We start from the raw sequence: 25,100 nt of genomic DNA on the forward strand, positions 1-25,100 counted from the left end.
ACCCCAACCTTAAAAAAAAAAAAAGGTAATTCTGATTATTTCCGTGGTCACTACCCCTGGTTCTACACCTGCTGCATTTGCTTTGTGTTGCAGTTGGTGGTGGACAGAACTGTCTTGACCACTAGACTGCAAGCTCGCCGTAGGCAGGGTTCATGTTTCATCCCTGCTTCTCCCGGTGTCTGACAGAGCCTCTGCAAACGCAGAACGAGGAGTTAAAGATAACACACGGGGACACCCGCTGGAAGACAGGCTTCCCCTAGCGCAGCTCTGCCCAAGAAATCGCAGCAGGAACCCGGGCCGGGGGCGGGGCCTGGGCCTGGGGGCGGGCTCTGCGGTGGCCCCGCCCCTGTCCGTCGGCAAACGCGCTCCCCTGGCGGAGCCCGCGCCGCGAGTTCCTCGCGCTGAGTCCCGGCTCCTCCGCCGCCCGGCGGGCCCGGGTTCCGCGCCGACATGCGCTCCCTGCTCGGCCTCCTCCTGATCTTCGCTGGCTGCACCTTCGCCCTGTACCTGCTGTCAACCCAACTTCCCCGCGTGCCGACCCTGGCCTCGGATGGAGAGACTGGAGACAGGTGTTTGGCGGGGTCGGGGTTCGGGTCAGAGGAAGGGGAGCAGGTCAAGGGATGGGGGCGGAGACTCTGAGATTCGCGTTCCGGGGTCGAAGGCGTCGGGGATCGGGATTTGGGGTTCAGTTCTAGGGCTGGAGATCGGGGTACGGTACCCGGGCGGCCAGTGGAGTAGCCGGATCCCGGATCCCGGCCCTGACCCGGACGTGCGCTGTCAGGGCGCGCAGCTCGGGGTGGTGGGTTTTTTTTGTTGTTGTTGTTTGTTTTTTTAAAGATTTATTTATTTATACAAGAGCTGGGGTACAGACCAGAGGATCTGGAGGGTGAGAAAGTTCACCGGAGTCAGAGCAGGGAGCAGAACAGACAGACGGAGCAGCGGACGAGGCAGGAGAGGTCTGCCGCGCCATGTGGGTTCTCCCTGGCCGGCCGGGAATCGAACCCTCGATGCAGAGGCTGCGGACAGCTTCACAGCGTGGCGCTCAACTCGCTGCTCCACTGGGGAGCCCCTCGGGCTGGTGTTTTGCGGCGTTTTACCCAGCGGAGTCTTCTTCTCAGGCACACCCTTGACCCCCATTTGCCGCAATACAAATCCGCCACGACTGCCCTCGGGGCTCCCATCCAGCCCATTTCCGTCAGGTCTACCCTTGGGACCTTAAAACCTTAGGTCTCCAGGAGATGTATTGCTCTGACTTTAAATTATTCACGGATCCTAATTGCGTCCATCTCTCTTCTTGGCTGCCTGTTTTTCTGCTCTGACCCACTGAGTCAGAACGGTACCTGCTGGACTGGTTTGTTGCGAGTGCTGCATCCTTTGTATAAAGTTACAAAAGTGGGCCTGGCAGAGTATTGTATTGTCAAGGATGTTACTGATGGTTGAAGATCAGGACAACTGTTTTTTGTTACTGTGTTCTTTTGGTCTGAGAAGGCTCTGCTGTCGGTGTTAGACATAAGAAAAGAAACATTCTTATGAGAATTAGGAGGGTTTGTTCAAAGTTGATCTTTGACGGATTCTGTTCAGGTGGCAGAAGCAAGGTAGCCTTTACTCTGTAACCCTTGTACCGGATTCAGAGTACACTAGAAGCCAGGTTAAGAGCTTAACGAAAAAGCAGGCCCATTGAAAGGGCTGGTTTCAAGACTGATACATTATCAAGAAGGTTATATTTATGGTGTGGGACAGATAAACTTTCTCGGAGACTCTTTAATTGGCTTATTACTGATTGATAAACAGTCGTTTAGCCTGCTAATTCAGGAACAATGTGATGTTGTTAATTGTCCTTGACCTAAAGCTTGTGGGGGAGGGGGTGTTTTTTGAGTGGAAGGCAACATGGAAATTAATACATTTGCTCTTAAGAGTAGATCATAAAACCTCAATGCTAAAAGGGAACTTAGTGATTATAAGCACCAACCCCTCATTTGTAAGATAAGAGACTAGCACAGGACCATAAACTAGATAGTAGGGGAGTTAAGATGTTAACTAACCCAAGTCTCTTGCTTCCAACCCAGCGCTCTTCTGTCTGCCTCTGCTGTGCTGTTTCAAGTCACCTGTATCCCATGCATTCATTATGTGTGTTTCTAGCAGGCCAGATAATGGGCACTTTTTTAAAATAATTAATTTTCTTGCATTGTTGTTCATTTTTGTACAATATTCGATTTCTCCCCTCAGGCGTAGACCCCGTAGTTCTCCCACCACCATAACGCTTGTGATCCATCTCCACATTCCCTTGTTCTCTTCTCTCCCCTGTTTTGTTTTTTTTAAGATTTATTCATTTATGCATACAAGAACTGGGGTACAGGCCAGAGGTGTGTGTGGGGCGGGGAGGATTCACCAGAGACAGAGTGGGGAACAGAACAGGCAGACTGACTGAAATACGTTGCTGAGGGGGGCAGTGGGCGAGTCAGGAGAGGTCTGCTGCGCCATGTGGGTAGCTCCCTGGCTGGCCAGGGATCGAACTCGTGCTGCAGTGGCCGCAGATTGCCCCACAGGCTGGTCTCAACCCCTCGCGCCACCAGGGAGGCCCTCCTCCCCCGTTTTGACCTTCTACTTTCCTCTCCCCTGACGTATGCCTCAGATCTATCTATGTTCATCTTGCAAGTTTTGTTTGATATAAACCTACTTTGGAAAGAAGACACAAATGATTTTCTTAAGTGCGTGGCTAATCTGGACTCATGTTTCCATCTGCTTTTCCAAATCCCCAGGTCCCTGCGGTTCCCCTCAGATCTGGCAGAGCTTCGGGAGCTTTCCGAAGTCCTTCGAGAATATCGGAAGGAGCACCAGAGCTACGTATTCCTGCTCTTCTGCAGTGCCTACCTCTACAAACAGGGCTTTGCTATCCCGGGGTCCAGCTTCCTGGTCAGTGCCCTACCCTTCTGTGTTTACCAGGAGCCCACCTTGTGTTTCGAGGGGCCCTTGGCAGCAAGTCATATGGCCTTGAGACAGACTACACTGACTACTTCTGACAGCTTCCTGTGTCATGCACTGACCTAGTTGCTTTCCCTGCAAGATCTCACTTAGTTCTCTCAAAAGCCCATAGTGGGCATTATTATCTGCATTTTACAGATAAGGAAACAAATGGTTTGAAGTAACAGTTTAAGGTGACTGGTGAGGAGGGGGCAAGACTGGGGTCTCAACCCCATCTCTTCCCTTGCTTTTCCTCTTAGGTATGTTGCTGCTTTGTTTCTAAGGCATTGATACTTAAGGAAAGCTGTCCCTGAGACAGACACACAGGCATGCACACACACTCTGGACTGTGCTACCTCCTGTAATATTCTGCATGTTAGCCATATTTTTTATTTTTTTATTTTTGTTGTTTAAATCTGTTGTCTCTACTTGTCTGTGAATTCCTTGAGGGCAGAGCCTATTCCTTATTATCAACCTTTGTATTCCTTTGGCTGGCACAAAAAGTGCCTTCTAAGTGTTTGATGAATAAATGCAAGTTGTTTATGGTGATACTAGGCTGTAGAGGATTGGGAAGTCTCCCTGGTGTTGAAAGGACAAGTCCTGATTTGCTAGCAGTGCCCTGCTTTCAGGAACTGCAGTGTTAGACCTGGGCTTGTGCTCTGTCTTTTGGATGCTCCTCATTAGTTACCATCTCAGGTTTTGCAGAGAATCTGTGTGATCCTCCCAGCAGCATTTTAAGTTGGCTCAAATAATTGTATGCATATGTTTGGGCTTGGAGTGGGTTTGAGTCATAGCTGTGTAACTGTGGGCAAGCCTTTTACCTTCTCCAGTGCTGTTTCCTTATCTATTAAACGGAGACACTCCTACCCACGATTGTTGTGTGGGAGAATCAAATGAAAGAGTAGGTTTAGAGTGACCATCTTGGTGATGGTCCCTGGCACACAGTGGCTCTCAGCAGTTGTCAAATGGTTGAGTGACTAAGCAGGACACCCTGTCCTCTTTGGCTCTCCTGTCCCAGCATCTTTTCTCTACTTCAGGCTCAGGTTGGATCCAGTTAAGCAGTTGGAAACTGGAAGAAAAGCAAACATGTCCATGGCAAGAGAGACAGGGCAGGTGTGGAGACAGGGATAGGATATGCTGGGCTTGCCCCGAGGGGTTGCCTGCCTTCCCTGTTGACCTGATCCTTTAGCAGGGCAAAGAACCAGCTGCTCCATGGGGTACCTAATGTGATCTGGGGCCCAATACTTAATCTCTCACCAGCAGAAGAGGATAAGGGGTATTATGGTGCAGTGGGCAGTGAGGATTGAGCAAGACATAGTCACGCACTTGCAGTAGTAGGTGCTCTGCAGACCCCTTCTTCTCACTTCCAGGATCCCTTTTTACTTTCTATTTTGAATTCCAAGTTTAGCAGGATGATGTCTACTAACTGAATTGCATTTAGCAAGGAATGGTTCATCTTTCCATTTCTGCTCATTGAAACCTTTTTTGCATGTCAACGAGAGCTCTCGTCAACATGGAATCCCGGGTGTTAGCATACCACATAGATGTCACCCCAGCAAAAAGCAGAGAAACAAGACATTTACATCACTTACATGGTTTTGTCGTAGAAAAACCCACAGATTGTGTGCATTTAAAATAATGAAAATAACTTGCAAGTTGCATTTCGGCCTTACTAGAGCATCAGGGTTTGCGGGACTTGCCATGGTCCACATGGAAGGCTGGGTGCTGTAGACGTGTATTTTTACATCTCACCCTCTCCTGCCTGTGAGGTTTTAAAAAACCTCATCTCTGTTTTAAAGGTGAAGAGACTGAGGCCAGGGCTGGAGTTCGCAGCTTTTCCATTACTTTTCATTCACCTCTTTGAAATGTGAGTTGGGTTTAGGCCAGGAAAATCACTGAAGGAGAAGGGAACATATGACTTTGGGGCTCCAGGACAAGGTGATTGGCAGTTGTGAAACGTTCTAATGGCTGAGAGTTTGCTTTCTTTGCAGAATGTTTTAGCTGGTGCTTTGTTTGGGCCGTGGCTGGGCCTTCTGCTGTGCTGTGTGTTGACCTCCGTGGGCGCCACGTGCTGCTACCTGCTCTCCAGTATTTTTGGCAAGGATTTGGTGGTCTTGTACTTTCCTGATAAAGTGACCATGCTGCAGAAGAAGGTAAGGAGGGGAGGCACAGCTGAGTGCTGGGCCCCTGGAGAGCCACTTGGTGGCCTTGGGGGAACTAAATGGTAGGGATTCCCCCTAGTGTTCCTCTGCCCTGCTTTGAGAGAATCTTGGGCTTCTTTTGATATCTTCAAAAGACACAGACCTGGGGTCAAATCCTAGCTCCATCATTACCACCTCTGTGATTTTGGGTAAATTTCTGATTTCTCTGAGCCTCGGGCAATTCTGTTTTAAAAGTGAAGATGCCAGTTTCTATCCCAGAGGGTTGTTGAAGGATTCTAGAAACAGAAAGTGTATAGTTTTCTTTTTCAATCTGCTTCTTAATGCCCTTGTCTTTTTTGGCTATAGGTGGAGGAGAACAGGAACAGCTTGTTTTTTTTCTTACTCTTTTTGAGACTTTTCCCCATGACGCCAAACTGGTTCTTGAACCTCTCAGCCCCTATTCTGAACATCCCCCTGATGCAGTTCTTCTTCTCTGTTCTTATCGGTAAGATGCTGGTAGGATAAGCTTGAGCATTCAGAGTTGTCATATTGGGTTGTTTCCCAGGGTTATAGCCAGCCACACGGGCATGTGCCCACCTTGAGGGCCCAGTGTCCTGAAGAACATCTGCAAGCTCTGTGACCAAAAGGAACTCTACCTGATTTTAGAGCTGCTCAGGCTTGAACATGAAAACCTATAAAAAACTACTTGTGGGAAAAAAATAAGGATTATTTATTCTATAACTGTATGCAATGCCATTCTGCACTAGGCACTGGGATTGGAAGAGTAATCTATAAAGCCCTCGACTTGGCCCATGGTAAGTTCTCAATGAAAGCCAGCAAAAGCCGGGTAGGAATAGACAGAAGAAAGCAGCAGAACAAAGAACTTCATATCTGGTTTTGGCCTCTGTTTTGGTAAGATCTGTCTTAGGTAGAGCTGGTGTCACTGAGTTGCTTTTCGACAACTGAATGACCTTCAGCTCCTCAATACCCTCAGTGGGCTGCTTGGCCAGATGAGGGGCTGGGGGCTTGAGTGGTCTATGTTTTCTCAAAGCATGGGCCTTGGATCACCTTTATCAGAATAGTAAAGGTGCTAACATCTTATAAGACCAAAGACTAATATTTTCTCCATGCTGGAAATAAACCATGTTCTTGCCTTTGCTAAGACAAGGATTGGCTCTCTTCAACCTTCTTTAGGGCATAGAGGGAAAGTTGCTCAGAGCTTTTAGGTCAAACATAACAAATCTGTGGTTGAGCAGCTTCTATTAATAGGGAATTCTTGAGAGAAATTGAGATCTTAAATTGAAGCAAAATCTACCACAGCTAATTTTGGTCATATCGGCTTTCAGGCAAAGAGCCTCAGTACCTCGGTAAGCAGCTTGTATTTACCTAGGTAGTGTGAGGCTTGGAAAGATTCTGGAGGTGTCCCTTCTGATCAGCTGTGTGACCTTGAGTGGTCTGTGATCTTGAGCATATGTACTATAGAAGAGGATTGGATTATCGGGGGTACCAGACCAATCAATATCTTACGAGTGTAGGTGGGGAAAGGCTTTTAAAATGCTGGCTCTACCAGACCCAGGTAACCAGAATCTCTGGGGTCGAGCTGAGAATGTTTTAGGAACTTCACCAGTTAGGGGGCTGGATATAACCAGCCTGTCTACCACATAGGCTTTGGGGTTAGCAGATTTAATCTCTTAGAGACCATGTAGAACATGAAAAGTAGTACTTCTACAATATGAAAAGTTTTTTCTAAGAAACTTATTTTTTTGTCATTCTCATACTATAAATTTCACAGTGTTGCTGCTGCTCTGTACTTGCATTTGGGCACTCAGAACCAAATTTGGACCCTTCCACTGTCAAATGGGTGAATCTTATGTGCTTTTTGTACTAATAGTATGCCCCTGTTTATTTTATTCTTCACTCATTTGGTTTTTCCTAATTTTTTTTGTCTTATTGAAGTATATATCTGTTTTTATAAACTATCTTATCCTTTTATTGCACAAGGCAGATGTATATGGGAAGTTGAAGGAAGGAGGGGAGGGAGGGAAAAGAAGAAGGGAAAGGGAATTGTGCAGGGGTAGTAGTTGGAAGAGAAAGACTGGATGTCCCTGTTGTGACTCCTTGGGGGCATTTCTGAAATGTTACTCTTCTTCATTTTTTTTTGTCCGCCAGTAACAGGCTTTTTCCCTTTTCCTCTTGCAGGTTTGATCCCATATAATTTCATCTGTGTGCAGACGGGCTCCATCCTGTCAACTCTGACCTCTCTGGATGCTCTTTTCTCTTGGGAAACGATCTTTAAGTTGTTGGCCATTGCCCTGATGGCCTTAGTTCCTGCAGCCCTCATGAAGGTTAGCCAGAAAGACCTGCATTTGAATGAAACAAGTAACACCAGTCATCTAAATGGTAGAAAGGACACATGATGTGAATTTGTTGGTTGCTGTGTTTCTGGACCCTGTTGCTTATTTGTATAATGGGTGTGGTCCTCTAAAGCCCCTCATTTGTTGTTTAACTACCCTCAGCAGGTGATTTGGGTACTGTTTATCGTGTACATTGTTTTGTCATAAAGGACAAATCTGTGCTCTGGATAGTGAATTATATCAGGTTCCACACTAGCCCTGGTTTAGCAAGATATGCTACAAAATGGGCCTCCTAGCAAATCCTGATCTTAGTTTATTGAGGGACAAGAGACTCAGGATAGTCCACTGTATTCATCTGTTGCCAAACGTGGAGGTGGCTGGGGAAAGGATGCTGATTGTCCTTGTCCAGAGAACCTCCTTTGCAAAGTGATAGGCTATTGTGACAAGTGTTCTAGTAAGTCCCTAGTGGATGTTTCTAGTAAAAATGGCATGTGAGCCCACATCACTGGCATCGCTCTCTCTCTTTAGTCTCTTGAAAAGTATTTCTTCTGTACTTCTTTTGCTGATGACCTACCTCTTCCATAAACCAAGGGAAACAAGCTGACACGCTACATAGAACTTCATGTTCAGTTCAAATGCACTATGATTTCTGTGATGCACTTTGTGTTGAGATACTGATGTTAGCATATTTGTCTCCTGACAATTAAGCTGATTGCAAACAGACTATTAAATATGAATGGAGCAAATGGGTATGTTCTGGGGAAGTTTTTTACCCATGTGGATAGGACAGGGCCCTGACTCACTTGAACCAAAGGACCATCAGTACATTTTCTAATCAGACCTTTCTCTGTGGGAACCTCTTCTCCATCTCCCTGCTGGGAAAGTGGATTCAGTACTCTCAGATATCAGCAAATGTACCCTCAGAACATTTTTCATTTTGGCATTTGTTGAGAATAACTGAGCAATAATTCTATTTATCTTTTAGTTCAAAGAGGAAAACTGGTTTTGGATCACTTTATGATGTTGTGTTTTAATTATCTATACCTATCATTACTTCCTGCAGTGGCAATATTGAGTGGGCACAGATCTGGGAAATGTTTTTAAGGACAGAAAGACCTTGGCTCCTAAACTGACCAGGTCTGGGATCCTGTACCCTGCAGGAGGAACTCATCATTTCTTGCCAGCACTGTTGCCCTGGGGCATCACTTACTGGGTTTTTTTATTTGACTTGGCCAAGGAGTTTGCCAAGGCTTTGATCTGGATGACTTGTTCTGGAAATTCTTGGGAATGCTTATGTTCAGTAGGAAGAATGAATTCACAGGCAGGGAAATGATCCAAAAAACACAACGAGAATTTCATTTGTAAAGATGTGTTGCTTTAAGAGAAGCTTGATTACATGAGTGGGGGTAAGGGGGTGGCCAACTGGACTTTGCAACCCCTGGCTGTGTGTTCTGGAGTCGGGGGAGGGAAGGGGCCAGAGGAGCTTCTCACACTTGCAAGTGTGTGCCCTGTGCCCTTATCAGGAGGAAACTGAGATTTGTCCTTCTCTTCCCCCTTGATTTTGTAACAATGTGCCTTATCAGTTGTGAGTTTACAGGCAAAGCAGTTTCCCAAATAAATGGATATAAATGTTCTGTGTGGTGCTTATTTGTGCATGTTTCAATCTCCCTTGCCAATGGGAGTTGAGATCGGCTGTAAATCAGACAATCCAAATGGTATTTTAGCTTTCCACTCTCAGTAGGCTGACCGGTATCATTCTTTGGGAAGGAGATTTTCGTTTTCCCCTCTTCCTTTTCATGCTCACTTTAATGGGCCCACTAATAATATGCTACACAACAGGCATCAGAAAGTCCTAGGGAAAAAGCAGAGCGCCTGCCTAGGCTGTTCAAGCATCAAGAAGAGAGTACACCAAAGGAAAAGGATGGTTGTCTGTTCCTTCTGTGAATGTGTCTGATGAAAGTGCCACAGAAACCAGCTTCCCCGTCATGTTTCTCCTGCCTGCGGACAACCAGTCGTATAAAATCTTCTTTCCCTAAAGTTTTGACAAATGCTGAGACTTGCAAAGGCAGCTTTCAGGATCCAAGCTATATCTTTAGGAAAAGACAGGACCAGGAAACAGTGAAGTACACTTTTTAATTCCATGCATTTGCTTTGATAGTTGCTCTTGTTCCCATGGCTGTACAATACACAGAGGGTGTCCCGTCAGAAACCAATACAGGGTGCAGGGGAAGACCAGTCCTGAGACCATAGGGAAGACACATGAGGGGGCCCATTTTGAGATTTAACTCAAAAAAAAAAGTTAATTTGCTCCAAATTGATAGGAACTCAAATCATTGCAAATAGAATCAGAGTGGATTTTTTTTTTAAGAAGTGGGGTACAGGTCAGAGTCGTGGGGCGGAGGGGTGAGAAGATTCACCAGAGAGATCAGGGAGCAGAACAGGCAGATGTCCAAAATACACTGCTGAGGGGAGCAGTGGGCAGGACAGGAGAGGTCTGCTGCACCATGTGGGGTGTTCCCTGGCTGGCCAGGGATCGAACCCGCATCTCAAAGGCTGCAGACAGCCTCACAGTGCTGCGCTCAACCCCCTGCACCACTAGGGAGGCTCCCAGAGTGAATCTTTGTACCTGCGGAATCCGAGCAGCCTCTCAGGAGGCAGAAAGCCTCCTGGGGCATCTTTCCATGCCCTGACATTCTGGCTGAGGTCCCCTCTGGCCTGCAGCCACCGGTCTGCCTGGTGTCTGGACAGCAGTCTGCCACCAGGAGCCGGCATTCCCCTGAGTGCTGTGAAGAGAGTAGGCCTGGGATTCTACTGGAAGTTTCCTTATGGTGGCCTCGCCATCTGCTTGGGGGCTTGGTTCTGAAATCCTGCCATCATGCCATGGTCACATGATGGAAGCCTTAAACCGACCCTGTTTCTCAGAACAGTGGTTTCAGAGCTCCCCTCTTCTGCCACCTGTCCCTGAGAAGTGTTCCAGGTCCCACGGGGCCCTCCACTCAGCAGTCTAGCTCATTCAGTTTGAATATGAGTTGCAATATAGGCTGTAACATGCAGACAGAAAGACTAATGCGATTCTAAGGTGAAGTGGGTCACTGGTGGTGTGATCATACTAGGACATTTATTCTATGAAATCAGCAAAGAAAAATCTTGCTGCCTGGAAAGGCACTAAATTCATTGTGACGGTACAAGTCCAAGTCTTAAAAAGAATATCACATTGTTTTGGTACAGAGACTAAGGAAGAAGCAACTAACTGGGACTTAACATATCAACTTTCTGTTTATAGCAGATGAGGAATGAACATGCTCATTTAATACAACGAAATGAGGCAAATGAAGGGACATGTTGGAATTCAATCCATCAGTGATGGGAGATTACTCAATCGGAAGTACCGTCCAAAAGGGCAGTGGGTGGAGGTACTTATGTCGCCACCTGACAGCTATTGGGTGGGATCCATTAGGAGAACACCAGTGTACTCCTGTCGTTCTCCTGTGAGGTATCACACAAGATCTCAAACCACCTTTGGAAAATTAATTATGCGCTTAGACGTTGGATGGCAAACCTCCCTGGCACAGCAATTCCAATCAAGTGGTAATTGTTGCCCCAGGTGCTGAGTGGTAAGAAGTTCTGGAATGTCCAGGCTTAGTTGGAAAGGCTATGGTGATCAATAAATAACGTTAGTCTTGGGTGTTTATGGTGGAGATGGTAGATGGAAAAAACGAAACACAGCACACTATATACTGCAGAGCAGGGTGGGAATTCCTTGGAATGTTATATTTCACTTTGGAGATCAATTTCAGGAAGCTCAAGAAGCATATTTTAAGAAAAGCAGGAAAAGCTGAAACATGGGACATGGAAAAAACCACTAAATCATTTGATTGGTGAGGATGCATTTACGCCAAAAGGTTGCCAGTAAATCTATTACATCGTGTAAGAGGGAAATTTAGCAAATTGAGGCTCTGAAATGAATGTCCAGTATTATTAAATCCTATTAAAATGTCCTTAATTCTACAAGGATAGATTTATTCATCCTAAAGTTTTAAAATAGCTGAACTTCAAGCAGGCTAGACCAGATGGTCTAGCTAGCGTCTCCACCTCTCTGAGCAGAGCGCCCCCAAATTTTGCAAACATGTCTAAACTTTACTGATGGGAGGGCCTGGTCTAATTTCAAAGTGTATGCAGGCTTCTCATTTCTTCTGCTAAGCAATTTTAGGAGGAATTGTTATTCAGAGGACACAATCTAGAAATAGATGGAAATCGGAACCAAATGCTCATCTGCAACACACATTAAAACTCATTATCTTGCAGTCAATCAAAAGCAGATGCTAAATGAATGTGGACATTCATCCCAAGGCGGTGGAACTTTCCATCAACAATGAAGCTTGAAATCACAGTCCTGTGAGGTTTTTTTTAAAGCATTGTTGCACAGCTGTCAAAACTGAAGACTTAGCTTTTGAATTCCCTGAGCTCCTGATTCAATACTCTTTAAGCGACTGGAGTTGTTCTCAAGAAACCAATATACCAACTCAAAATCATCCTGGTTATCTCAAGGCAGGCAGTGAAAGGCAAGGCAGGGGTGGAGAAGGGATTTCTCTTTTTAACCTACACTAAGGACACTATTATTCTCTGTAGCCTCTAGTCACTTATTCTAAAAAATAAAAATGTGCAATGTGGAACTTTATTCAACTCTTGAGGACACAGAGTCAAGAAGATTCAATAGTGTTGCCTCCCCTAACATGCTCATAATAGTTAATTCACATAAGGTATGTCACATTTTTATGATAGTCAAGACAGGAATTCGAAACTTTCCAAGATTATCAGGTATCAGGTGTGGGTTTTCTAGGAAGACCGAAAGGTGTAAGACAGACTTCGATACTCGTGTTTCTCTTATGGCACTACAGGTGGCCAAGAACTGGGCAAGCTGAAGTGTCAGTGTTTTAGAAAAGTTGGAGGGAAAGAGGATATAGAAATTAGCCTCTTTCTTCCTAGCCACAGTGAAACAGAGACATTCACAGCACAGGGTGGTCTGAAGTCAAGGATGGAAAACATGGCCTTTCAAGAGACTTTACCAGTCCTATTAAGACCCTCTAAGCCTCATCCCAGAATTTCTCTCATTTTGTCACAGGATCATCCCAGCCAGGCACTTTTTGTCCTACCATAAATGTGCGTGTGTGTGTTTTCCTTTGTTTCAGTTTCCCTGCCACCCAAATTAGGAGAAAAGTGGCTGATTCTGTGGCATCTGGCAGGAAGGAGATTACAGTCTATGCCTTCAGTTCTTCACACTATCTAACCAAGGGCCCCAGGCAGAAACGCTCTAGGTCTGTTACTCTCAGGGCATTAAATCATGCTCCTTTTGTTTCTAATGTAGTTCATGATTTTATTTCTTGAGAAACTTGAGGAAGTTTACAGCTTTTGAAACTCTTGTCCATCCAGCCACTCAGTCATCTGTCCACCCAGGAGATTTCATGATCAAGTCAAAATCATAGCGTACCCATTGGGCTCCAGGGCAGAAGACACCTCCGGTGATTGTTGTTGTACACAGAAAATGAGGGAATACAACTAACACGGATACCAGGAGCTCCCAAAGCGCAGTCCATTTTCATTCCTTCACAAAAATCATAAAAATCCATAATAATTCATGGTTAGCAATAAACACAATCATTGTGCTGCACCATAAACCACACCTTCTGATCGACAGAAAATGAGAGTAACGATAATTATTATAAAATAAAATAACAATGATAAGAATGCCATAACTTAAGATCTTTCATGTAGTCCAGCTACAGAATTTGTACAAAAGGGAATAATTTAATGCAAACAATACTGCTCTCTGTATAAGTTAAACATTTTCCTTCATCCTACCTAAGAGCTATAACACGAAAATTTAAATCACTGTCTCAACATAAAATGTAAACAAATGGAGGGATCAAACAAGCAAAGGAACCACGCTACATTCCCTCCTGCCTTTCCTTTTTTGGCTGACGCCATCAGCGAACCCCAGCAGTGGGCCACGTTTTCGTCCGCACGGGAGATGGTGTAATCCATGTATGTGTCAGTCTCTCCTAATGTCCAGGTGAGGCACTGTCAAGGAGAACAGCCATCTTCTGAAGTCTTGAGCCTCGAGAGGTTGTTCGACAGTAACCTACCTTGAAGACAGACTGCAACTAGGCCAACATCTATTTTTATATAAAATTCTAGCTAAAAATACTTCCTTCAAGCCAAGGCACTGTGAAGTACCTTGGGATGATTTGCAGAGCTCATGACCCTGGAGACATGAGGGACCTCATGCTTTGGACAATGTAAAATCTTTTCAATTGCTGCTCAGCAGAAGTTGCTCTTTCCACAAATTGTTAAATCCAATTATTCAAAACTGCATTGATCCAAAGGGAGGTAAAAGACATTTTTTACAAGTAGCATTTAACAAAAATGCTACTGGGGTGGGAGAGAGGTTGCCTTTTGCAAGTTGCCTAGTTTGCCTTTACTATGATAGTTGTAATCAGTCACTAAAACTTCCAAGATAGGAGTTAGCGAATACAAACCAAGGGGACAGTTTGGGACCGGACATGGGACAGACTCACACATATCTAACTGTCTTCAAAGTCTGTCCAGTTAGCATCAGTCTGACTCTAGGAGACAAGCAGCCTGGTTCCACAGAGGGAGGGTCGCATCTTCTCCCAGCGGCTGAACTGAGACATTCTGAGAATGCACTCTTACAGATTCCATGTTTGCTTTTCCAACACTGTTGTAGATTTTCTTTTTTTCTTTTGCCCTGCTCTCTGCCTCAGTTGACCCTCCTTTTCTCCTGAAGGAAGTGGTCAACAGGTGAAAGGAAAAAGCTAGAAGAAAATGGCACTTGAGTCTGACAAGTCAACACATTGGTCAAGGAAATGACAATGACAGCATTAAAAAGGGAAGTATTTGTCAAGGATAAGGTTTGACACTGTAAGTCTCACTACCAAATACTGCTTAAAATTTTAAAAATGAAATCAGCTTCCACATACAGTTTTCCTTTTCCTCCTAGAGGAAGCACATGCGCTCAAAGACCATGGACACAAGTATCTGGTCACCAAACTTTTCTAGGTCATTCCCATTACCCATCTGGACAAGCTAATGTAATCTGTCACCAGTTATCTAAAATTGATTTCCTGTTGCTGAAAGGAAAAGCATTTTCTAAAATGCTCAATATGTCTTGCTCTGGCTCTTCTTCAGTCACTTATGGCCAAAAGAATTGGTCCCCTGTTCAAGTAGCAATAAAACCTCCTGGCCCCACAAATTCCCAAGGATGTTGCTCCTAGATTCCACTTCTTTCTTTCTTCCTTTCTCTCTCTCTCACTCTCTCTTTTTTTTAAGCAAGAAATTATTGTCTTTCTATATATCATATAGTTCACTCTTTACAGTACAAAGTGTTAAAATGTCAAACAAAAATAAATATCAATGTTACAGTAGCTAGAATATTCAATAAAATAGATCCCTGCCATTCTTGATTGAAATGTTCAGTGAGACTTAATTTCATTTGGATATTTTTTCCAGAGATTTGCAAAGTCTCAATTTCCTGTTATTGCAGCTCATTTCTAGGGGTAAGAAAGATAGGGCAGCTCTCTTTCCCAGACAAAAAAGCAGGGAGAGAGTGGGAAGAGTCAGGGGTGGGATGGACTTGAAATGCCAGGATAGCCACGAGCTCTTCGGGGTGGGTATTCTCGCATTACCAAGTAGCAGAGCTGTAGTGCTTATTGGTCCTAACGGTGGCATCAGAACACTCCCCTTCTGAAGAGTCACAGTCCGATTCTTCAAACTGCATAGGATTCTGCAAAGTCCAGACAAAAGAAAACTCATTTATTCCTGCACTCAGTGAACATATGTTGAGCACCTCCCGAGCAACAGCCACTTTACTGGTTTGCTAAAAAGGGGGTGATGGTGATGATGAGGCAGGACCTGCACATCCCCACTTAGCATTGGCCACATTCCAGACTCTGCTGTGAGGGCTTTGCATCTACTCATTCATCTCAGCCTCACAACGAGGGACAGATGCTATTACCATGCCCAGTTGACAGAGAAGGAAATGAACCTACAGAGAGGTTATGAGGCTTGCCCAGCATCCACAGTAAGAAAATATAAAGGCTGGGATTTATATGTGGGCTGGCGGACTGCAGGCCGTACACGCTCAGCCTCTGCGCTCTGGCGTGGTAGGCAGCGCCTACATGGGCTAAGGTGCTAGCGCAGTGGCAGCACCCTGGGGGCGAGAGGGAAGGAGGTTGGGCACTGGGAACACAGAGCAGGGAGGCCCATCCCATTAACCAGGTGGGGAGACGGGTCCCAGAGGAGGTGACGTTTGAGCTCAACCTTGGGTGGAAGGGCTCCTAAGCAGCAAGGCGTTTGTGCGGCCTCCAGGAGAAACTACCCTGATGCTGCAGCTTCGCTGATCTCGGTATTGCTGAGTCACGGAGGCAGCTGTATCTTGGATGCCAGGTCATAGCCGTAGAGGATGTGCACATGTTCCAACCCAAAAGAGCTCCAGGATGACAGGGATGAGAGCAGGGGGCAGGAGAGGCCTCACCTCATAGCCACGTTCCTCCACGCACAGCTTGCCCAGCGACATCTGCGTCTTCACGCGGCGCACAGCGCACTCCTTGTCGGAGAGCCCGTCTGAATGCGAGGATATCTCGATGGGGATCTCTGGCGTCTGGGACAGCAGGTCATCCAGCTTCTCTGCCAGGCGGTCTTCAAGTTTGTGAGGCAGCTCATCGGGACTGTTGGAGTGGTCGCTGGTATTTCCCTCCTCTCCATCAGACACGGAGAAGTTCTCGGAGCTGAAGGTTGAGTATGACTGGCAGCTGCTGATACAGCGGTGGGGCCTGGAAAGGAAAGAACCGAGAACAGAGACTACTTTCCTGATTGGGTCAGTGTGACCTGGGTGAGAAGTTTCATCCTGCCCCTGAGGGGTATTTAAATACAGATCAATAGAAACTATAGTTGTGAAGCAACAGACAGGGAAATTGTGTTTCCTTATTTGGCTTTCCTTTCATTAGTTTGTGTGGCTAAAAGGCTACATGCCACAGCTGATGGTTTGAAAAAAGTCATCGGGTGGAATCTCTCTGCGTACACCTATGTGTGGTGGGGAAATGCTCAAACTGAAATGTTTTTTCTTATTCATAGAACCCCTGTATCCCACAGGCGAAAGAAAATGGAGATTCTCTAGTCAAACTCATGTCCTGCATGAGAAAACGGGAGCCAGAGCAAGAAAGTGACTTGTTCAAGGCTACACTGTCAGAGGAAGTGCATCCCACTCAAGTGCCCTCCTCGACCCCAACTGCATTTCCTGGGGTGTGGTGTCCTTCGAAGGCTGTGACCCATCACGATCCCTGTGGGCCAACGCGTGACAGAATTGAGTTTGGAAAGAAGGTCACTCTACAGCTGTGGTCACTGCCCAGCCAGTTAACATTTGGGTTTAACTCTGATGAGGCAAAACATCTAGGGGATGGGGGGCTATGCAAAAGCTCTTCATTTCCTTTAAGTCAGGAGGACTTAAGGTCTCACTTACAAGGGGACTATAGGGCAACCAAACAAAGGATCAGGAAAAATACCAAATTTGCAAGCTGACTATAGATCTGAGGCATACTGCAAAGGAGGGGGGGTGTAAGGGGTCAAAATAGGGGCGGGAAGAGCACAAGGAACGGTGGTGATGGTGCACGGGTGTCGTGGTGGTGGGAGAATCATGGGGACTACACCTGAGTGGAGAAATCAACTATTGTACAAAAATGAATAAAGATGTTAGAAAGTAAAAAACTAAATTAATAAAAAAAAGTCCTCATTTCTTGCCCATTGTTTAGAAGTAGTCTAGCAAACAAGCACATTGTTAGCTTTCACTGGTTTAAAAAACAAAACAATATAAAGGCAGACTGCTTTTTCCTTGGTCATTGTCTGATCTTTCTGTATTTATGATACAAAGTCATTTGGCTGGCACGTGACCGAGCCAGGCAGGTGACCTGGCATGTGAGGGGAGAGGGGTGGCACATCAAGGCCACATGAAAAGAGGGCAGGCAGGAGAGGCTCACGTGGGCAAGGGAAGCTAAAATAGGACTCACACAACTTCTCTAGGCTGGTAATCCAGAAGGGAGAGAGGGAGAAGAAAGTTATATGTAAAAAACAAAAGTGTGAGGTGAGAACATAAAGATCATTTGCATCATGGCAAGAAAGGTGGGAAGCCAGTGGGTGGGCTGAGTTCGTGGAATGTCACAGGAACACAGGCTGGAAGGAACGTAACTGTGACGCCAGTACAAGGAGTTCAGAGAATGAAAAGCCATTTTACTTGGACACATCTCACTGCACAGAGAAAACACAGCGTCCAAGGAAACAATAAGACAGCAGTAGCAACGTCGTGGGAATAGCTCAGGGGATGAGGACAGACTTCAATTTTGTGTAGTGCATAGACGCAGAACATAACTTAGCACAGGACTAGGAGGGGCCCCTTGGTTTGCAGGGAATTCCTGTTTCTGGCAGGTACACAGAATCCTGAGGGCTTACTCTTTCTTGGAGGAAAACTAGTCTCCGTTTCTACAGAGGGGCAGCTCTTATTCCAGAAGCAGGGGGATGCAGTCCATCTTTAACCTACCAGCAGATTATTATTGCTGGGTGAGCAGGAAGGTATTTCTAAGGTTGGGCTGAAGAAGGACTCATCTGTTTATGCTATGGACTGAACTGTGCCCTCCAAAAATCACATGTTGAAACGCTACCCACAAAGTGACTAAATCTGGAGATTCAGGACTTAAGGTCTTTAGGAAATAAATAGGGTTAAAAGAAGTCATAGGATGGGGCTCTAATCCCATAGGACTGTGGTCCTAAGAAGAGGAAGATTTCTCTTCCCCACCTTGTGAGGACACAGCAAGATGGCTGCAGTCTGCAAGCCAAGAAGAGACTTGGACTTATCAGTGTCCACAACTGTGAGAAATAAATGTCCATCGTTTCAGCCATGCAGTCCATGGTATTTTGTTATGGCAACCTGCGTGACTACTATAGGGGGGAACACTGGAAGCCAGTAAAATTTTCCATAAAATAGCACAGCCATTCTTCATAAAATCCCACTGTATTCTCAATCGTCATCTTGAACCTATCTTTACACTCCTCATCTTGAAGTTCCTAGGGAGGGAATTCTATTAAACTAGGATCTTTTATGCTGAGCCAGCTGCCAAAATGTGGCAAAGGGACATCACGAACACAGCAAGTTCAAACTCCCCTGACGTGACTGTTAGAAAATAACCTTGGAAGCAGGAAATTGGCAAACTCAGGTGCCTTTCAACACACACACCATTATGATGAAGGCAATCATATGTGTTTGTTGGTTTTACCTCTGTCTTCGTGGAAATTCAACTTCACTATCTACTTCCCCTTCTTCCTCTTCAGAGGAATCATCTCCACTCTGAGAACAAGAAAAAAGTTTTATTTTTCATTCATTAGCAGGACAAGCTAACATTTTTGGAAGGTTGATTCGTGCCAGACCCTATTTACAAGCTTTATATATAAAACTCACTAAAAACTATAAAACTCACTACAATCTTCACATTAAACAATGAGACACCACCCACTATTGGCCCCATTTTATAGGCGAGGTCACTAAGGTTCATGGAGGTAATAAGTGAAAGAGCCTGGCTTTGAGCTCAGGTCTGTCTGAGTCTCAAGCTTATGCTCTTAACCGCCATGGTGACTACCTCGTGGCTAATAAACCACAGGCAGCCAGGGCCATGGAGGAGAACAGGTTTAAATGTCTAAGAACTGGCTGGATTATGATGGTTACTAATTTAGTCAGTGTTTCCCAGAATGTATTGTTGAGAAAGCTAGTTCTATGGGAGATCATAGATGTTAAACTGAAAGGATGGTCTCACTCATAGCAGGAATTTAGAAAACTTAAATAAGAGACCAGGGAAAAGACTAATCAATGCAAAGTAAAAATCAAAATCAACAAGCAACTATAAACCAGACACACACTACGGGGGGTGGGGTGGGGGAGAGGAAGGTACAGGGAGGGGGGTGCAATTGCATGGGGAATATAACCATAATCTTTGCATACATTGTGCGAAGATGAAAAATGATGTAAGAATTTATAAAATAAAATATTAAAAAAAAAAGGACAAATAGGTGAGTGAAATGCTGGATTCGACAGGGTGACCACATCATTTCTCAAGCCCAGGGGTAGTTAATGCGCGCTAGGAATCTCCAGAAGGGGGCAGGGGATACTGTCTCCCAAATTTGTTTTATAACAGGATCCTTCCTTCTTGCAACATCCCTCAGGAGCGGGCTACATTAGTGGTTTACAAACTATTCTGATTAAGTGTCCCTAATATATGGTTATTTATCTATTTTTACATTATACACATTTGAATCAGTCCTTCGGGTCAGTAGCTCCCAAAGTTTTTTCCTAGTTCCTCACCAAAGTAGCGTGGAAAGTATGGTGAAAGAAACTTTTATGCTTTTGTGGTTTCATGCTCTTACGGAATGTGTACTTTTTTTTTTTAACTACTTAAGGAATTTTATAATCCAAATTATGCTTCCTTGCTCATTTATCAATTTCTGTTATTTAAAACAGAAGTGACATTATGAGCAATTTCTCAGTAAAGAATTAAAAAACTAAAGAAAGGAATGCTTACATTCTTTTTTTTTTTTTTTTTTAATAGAGGCATGTTTATTTATTTATTTGTTTGTTTGTTTGTTTTTGTTTATACATGCACTGGGTACAGTCAGAAGCGCGGGAGGGTGAGAGAATTCACCAGAGCCAGAGCGGGGAGCAGAGCAGGCAGAAGGACCGAAGGACACTGCTGAGGGGAGCAGTGGGCGGCAGGAGAGGTCTGCGCGCCATGTGGGACCCTCCTCCGGTGGCCGGGGAGCAGCCGGGGATTGAACCGGCGCCGCAGAGGTCGCGGGCAGCTTCGCAACCCAGCGCTCAACCGCTGCGCCATCAGGGAGGCCCAGGAATGCTTACATTCTTAGACTTTGCTGAAAATTCTTTTCCTAGCCCCTATAAAACAGTAATTTTTTTTATATTTTATAATTTTTTTTGCACATGTGTGTTTTTAAATCAATAATCTAGCACTAGCATGGTATTTGCTAAACTGGCATCAGTGTTCACTTTTTTGGTATGTTTTACACTGTGTAAAACACGACAGACTGTGAAGGCAGTGACATACTGCTGTTATTACAGCTTACCTTCTGAAGAGGCCTTGTTTTTCGAGGTAGCAGTGGTGGGGTGATGTGATGAGGGGTGCCAAGGGATGATGTGGACCTACAGCCATTGAATTCATTTTCTTCTATTTTCTCAGAACTTTGCGCATTTTCCGAGAGAGGATTGTGTGCTGGTGACTTAAAAAGGTTGGAGCTCCTCCCTGCTGGCTCAGTTGAGGGCACATCTAGGGACCCACACTGTTCTGGCCTGCATTGGAGGTAGGAGTCATAGGGCTCAGCCGGACAACAGCCCCAGCGGGCAGCTTGGCCCTTGTCTGGCTCGGGACTCCTCCGGCAATCTGCTGCCATGGCTGTGGAGATGAGGTCGGGGCTGGAGCCAGGCACCTGTCTTTGAGCATGGTTGCTGAGTGGGCTCCGCAGGGCTGCTGCTGGCCCAAAATACCTCAGGTTATTGGCGCAAGTTGCAATGTCCTGCCCGTGCATATTGAGCCTGGGGTGGTGACTCTGAGACATGGCAGGAGGGGGTTGCTGGTATTGCTGCTGCAGAGGATCATGGTGATGCAGAGGAGGGTACTGGGATTGAGCCTGGTGTAGGTAAGGGGGGTGAGGTGAATTTTCTGGAGTTGGCTGGTTTTTTAAGATCGCTGCAAAGTCACTATGGCTGCCTCTGCTATTCCCTCGGCGGTGGCGTGGTTTGCTCCGATATCGGCTCTTGCTGCTTGAGGTGGACATTTTGGGGCTCCCTGATAAAGGGGATGCAGCAGGAGCCACCTCCATATTAGGGATACCTTCAGATTTCAACAGATCTGGCCTGGGAGAAAAAAAAAAAAAACAGGTTCAGTTTTAACCATACGAAAACATATTTGATTTTGGGGAAATGTATCCTGAGTTTTACAATGCACACAACTTTGAATCAGCAGTCACGTATACATGGATTCATGCAGTGGTGATAACGGCCATGTACAAAAAAGTAGGTGCAAAATGTTAGGTTAGAGTATTGTTTAAAATAGCAGAGAGTTAAAGACAACTAGATGTTCACTTACAGAGGATTCCCTTTATTCCTTCTGGGATTTAGCCTGTGCCTCTCAGGATTGAGGGAATCAATCCTGTTTAAATTCTAATCCTACCCACTGGGTTTCCTGAGCTCATCCTCATAATCTCAGCTATCAAGAGCCTGGTGCCAGTATACCAAGGCATAAGCCTGGGTTTGTCCATGATAAGCCTGATTGTCCACGATCAGAAATCTGACTGGTGATGAATCTGGATGGACAGACAGGGAAAGAGTTCGGCTACCAGAGAAGGAAAGCTCGGGGGAAGTTTGGGAAGTTTGGTCTAGACATGGTCTTGCTGAGGGCTGGAATGATGTCATACCCATCTTTGTATGTGAAGAATGCTAGCAAGGAGTCATAGTAGGCACTCAGCATATGTTTAAGGTCGTGGAAGAAGGGGTGGACACAGGAGGGGGAGTAGTAGCGAGCTCAGGAGGTTGAGTAGAACCAGGTTGTGAGGAGTGATCTGGCACGCCACAGTGCTCCTCAGGGTGGAGGGTCCTCCCAGTCCTGTCCTCACAGGCCCACTAGGCCAGTGGTGCAGGTCAGGTGCAGGGGGCAGTCAGCGCCTGAAGGTGCAGGTGGCACACACGGACCTCAAGGCACACAGATAAACAGTAAGTGGTTTCCAAGGGAACTGACTCAGGTACTGATTCACCACTACTTCCTTCCCATCAGGGAGTGGCCTCACCCTCCTTTAGAACCAGACACAAGTCAGCAGGAGATTTCAGAGCTGGAGGAACCCAGCTTTTTCCTTTAACAACAGAATCGTTTTCTCGAGTTATTGTGAGAAACCCACTATACAAAACAGATAGAGTAAGAGAATATAGATTGGTAACTGCCAATATAGATTGGTGGTGGTGGTTGTGAGAAGGGGAGATGGGTGAAATGGGTAAAGGTACAAATTTACAATTATAAAATAAACAAGCCATGGGGGTGTCATGTGCAGCATGGAGACCATAGTTAATAATACTGTATTACATTGAAAGCAGATCTTAAAAGTTTTTCCAAAGAAAAAATTATAACTGTGTGATGATGGATGTCAATTAAACTAATTGTGGTGATTGTGTAGCAATATGTACATGCACTGAATCCTAACATGGTGCATCTGAAATCAATATAATGCTATGTAATGTTCATTATATTTAAAAGACAAAAAGCCCAGCTATAGTAGAGCAGTTGACAAGAGATGGTGAGGTGAGCCCTTCCCTGCAGGCCTCACCCACTTCATCCTCTCTACCCCTGCAGTAGTTTCTGAGATGCCTGTTCATTCAGGCCCCACGGTGTCCCACACCTTGTATGGAAACCAGAGGTTCCTGCCAGCATCCTCTATGATGAGGACCCCAAAGGCCAGCCAAAGTGGTTCAGGGTCTCACCGCTTGTTACTGATAAAATCCAGACAAGCAGTCTACTCATTGCCCGTCTGGCTCACTGGATAGTCAGAGTACAAGCTTGTAGGTGCATGCAAATCACTTGGGAGTTTATTAAAATGATCGAGGAGATCTGGGATGGGGCAAAGAGTCAGCATAGTACTGCCATCAGCAGCTTCCTGTCTCAGATTCACAAGCTGGTCAAGTTGAGACACAGAAGATAATCAGACAGAAGAGGTCCTAGGGAGAGCCTTCCAAAGGCCAGTTAGAGGCATCTGTGACTAGTAGCTACGGGGGGATCTAAAAGAGGGCTGAGGTGAAAGTGTCCTGTCAGTGAAGACTGCTTTTTTGACGCTGGCAGGGCAAAAATCACAAAATGACATTGACACAGCATTGTGTCATTTACAAAGCAGTTTACAATATATAAACATGCTTTCCTACTGTCAGAATACCCACAATAAGGGTACAGAGGTATCAGAGAGGTTAGCTGGCTTGTGTCTACGACAAAGCTAATAAATGGCAGAAGTTATAAATCAAGCCCAAATCTTTGGACACCAGGGAGTAGCTCCTTCATGATTCCATGCTTCTTATTATGAAGCTTTCAAGCTATCTTATTGGATTCAACTCACTTTTTAAAGATTTATTTTATTTATTTATACATACAAGAGCTGGGGTGTAGACTAGAGGTGTGGGGGAGGGGAGGAGTGAGAGGATTCACCAGAGACAGAGTGGGGAGCAGAACAGGCAGATCTACTGAAACACACTGCTGAGGGGAGCAGCGGGCGAGTCAGGAGAGGTCTGCTGTGCCAAATGTGTGTCAGCTCCCTGGCCGGGGATTGAACTCTTGCTGCAGTGGCTGCCAATAGCTTCATAGTGCTGAGACTTAACCCCTTGCACCACTAGGGAGGCTCCTCAACTCACTTTTGATAGGCTTGCTGGATCCATAAATAGATTCTGTCTATTCTGTTTAGTCCCTTAGTAAATAGAGACTGAAGCCTAGGCTAGAGAATGGTGGCTGGTTCCTCTCGATCACTTCAGAGGTCACTGGATTCTGATGTGATAATCATTGAACTGTCCAAATTACCTGAAATCCAACCAACAATCTGAAAGTGTAACTCTGCTGTCCTGATCCCCACTCTGGGCTGCCGTCCTGGGATGTGCTCATACAACTAGGCATCTGCTGATGGTCAAACTTTCTAATATATTTCTTACATAAAAGTGAAAGTAAAAGTGAGCTTTTATTTTGAAAAGTGACTCTCCCCCCCAACCTCTTCATTTAACTTTATGCAGAATCAAAGAGGAGCTGACAGGTGACCTCTTGTTTAATTAGTACACCCAGAAAAGAGGTGTTGGGGTTCCTGAGAGTTTTGTCAGGTGTCACCTGGTGACAATGCCTCAGAACCTAACTACAGGATAGTTGTGGGTAGTAAATGCATGAAAACTTGTGATTAATCCACGTAGTTACCTATTAGGTATATAGTCTACTACCTAGTAACTAATGATAAATTAGGCTTATATTAGTCATGGTGTGGTAGAATGTCCACCATTTGGAAAATCTTAAATTACATTTTTGGTTTGCATCTTCTCATTACTTTTATTCTTAGCACACTTGGTTAAAGTTTCACTGTTGGGTCAACCCCTCTGGTTTAGGTTCATTTCTTTCCTTTAGCTTAAAGGTGAATCAGGCCTTCATTATTTTAGGGGGGAATGAGGCTTTGGCAGGGTGTAGTGATAAAAACTGACTGGAGGAGTTTTCTAAGGTTATGTTAACATAAGAAACATGTTTTGTAGTTAGGGGAAAGAGCAATCTATTTTTCAAACTATTCAAATACCAATTTTTTGATCACCTAAGATTTTCTAGGTGATTTTACATGCTACCTTATTTAAATTTCACAGAAGTCCCATACAAGGGTGGGAAACTTCGGGTTAGATAGAGGTAGTTATCAAAACACCTGCTTTTGGTTTGGCGGTGGATTTACAGGCATTCATTACACTATTGGAAAGAACCAAATAGGAGCCTCCCTGGTGGCACAAGGGGTTTAAGCTATCAGCAGCCAC

The 25,100-nt window shown here is 45.2% G+C and overlaps 2 protein-coding genes across 2 annotated transcripts in view; one reads left to right on the forward strand and one right to left on the reverse strand.

Moving 5' to 3' along the window:
• Window positions 1-450: 450 nt before the first annotated feature.
• TMEM41A (transmembrane protein 41A) lies at window positions 451-7,519 on the forward strand (the record flags this gene model as incomplete). Its single annotated transcript, XM_084232281.1, has 5 exons — window positions 451-569; window positions 2,760-2,913; window positions 4,953-5,114; window positions 5,469-5,607; window positions 7,302-7,519. The coding sequence occupies 5 exons, from the start codon at window positions 451-453 to the stop codon at window positions 7,517-7,519; spliced, it is 792 nt and encodes a 263-aa protein (XP_084088407.1).
• Window positions 7,520-15,155: 7,636 nt separating this feature from the next.
• Window positions 15,156-25,100, reverse strand: part of MAP3K13 (mitogen-activated protein kinase kinase kinase 13) — a gene marked incomplete at its 3' end in the record, with an annotated part of 38,028 nt that continues 28,083 nt past the window's right edge. Inside the window, exons 10-13 of the mRNA XM_084231806.1 lie at window positions 20,648-21,434; window positions 18,796-18,866; window positions 16,008-16,305; window positions 15,156-15,257 (exon numbers count right to left, since the gene is read on the reverse strand). Of these exons, the coding sequence (XP_084087932.1) occupies window positions 15,156-15,257; window positions 16,008-16,305; window positions 18,796-18,866; window positions 20,648-21,434 (1,258 nt within the window). The remainder of the gene's footprint in view (window positions 15,258-16,007; window positions 16,306-18,795; window positions 18,867-20,647; window positions 21,435-25,100) is intronic.

Source organism: Talpa europaea, assembly GCF_964194135.1.
Source record: "Talpa europaea genome assembly, chromosome: 4".
In the NCBI taxonomy this organism is placed as follows: Eukaryota; Metazoa; Chordata; class Mammalia; order Eulipotyphla; family Talpidae; genus Talpa; species Talpa europaea.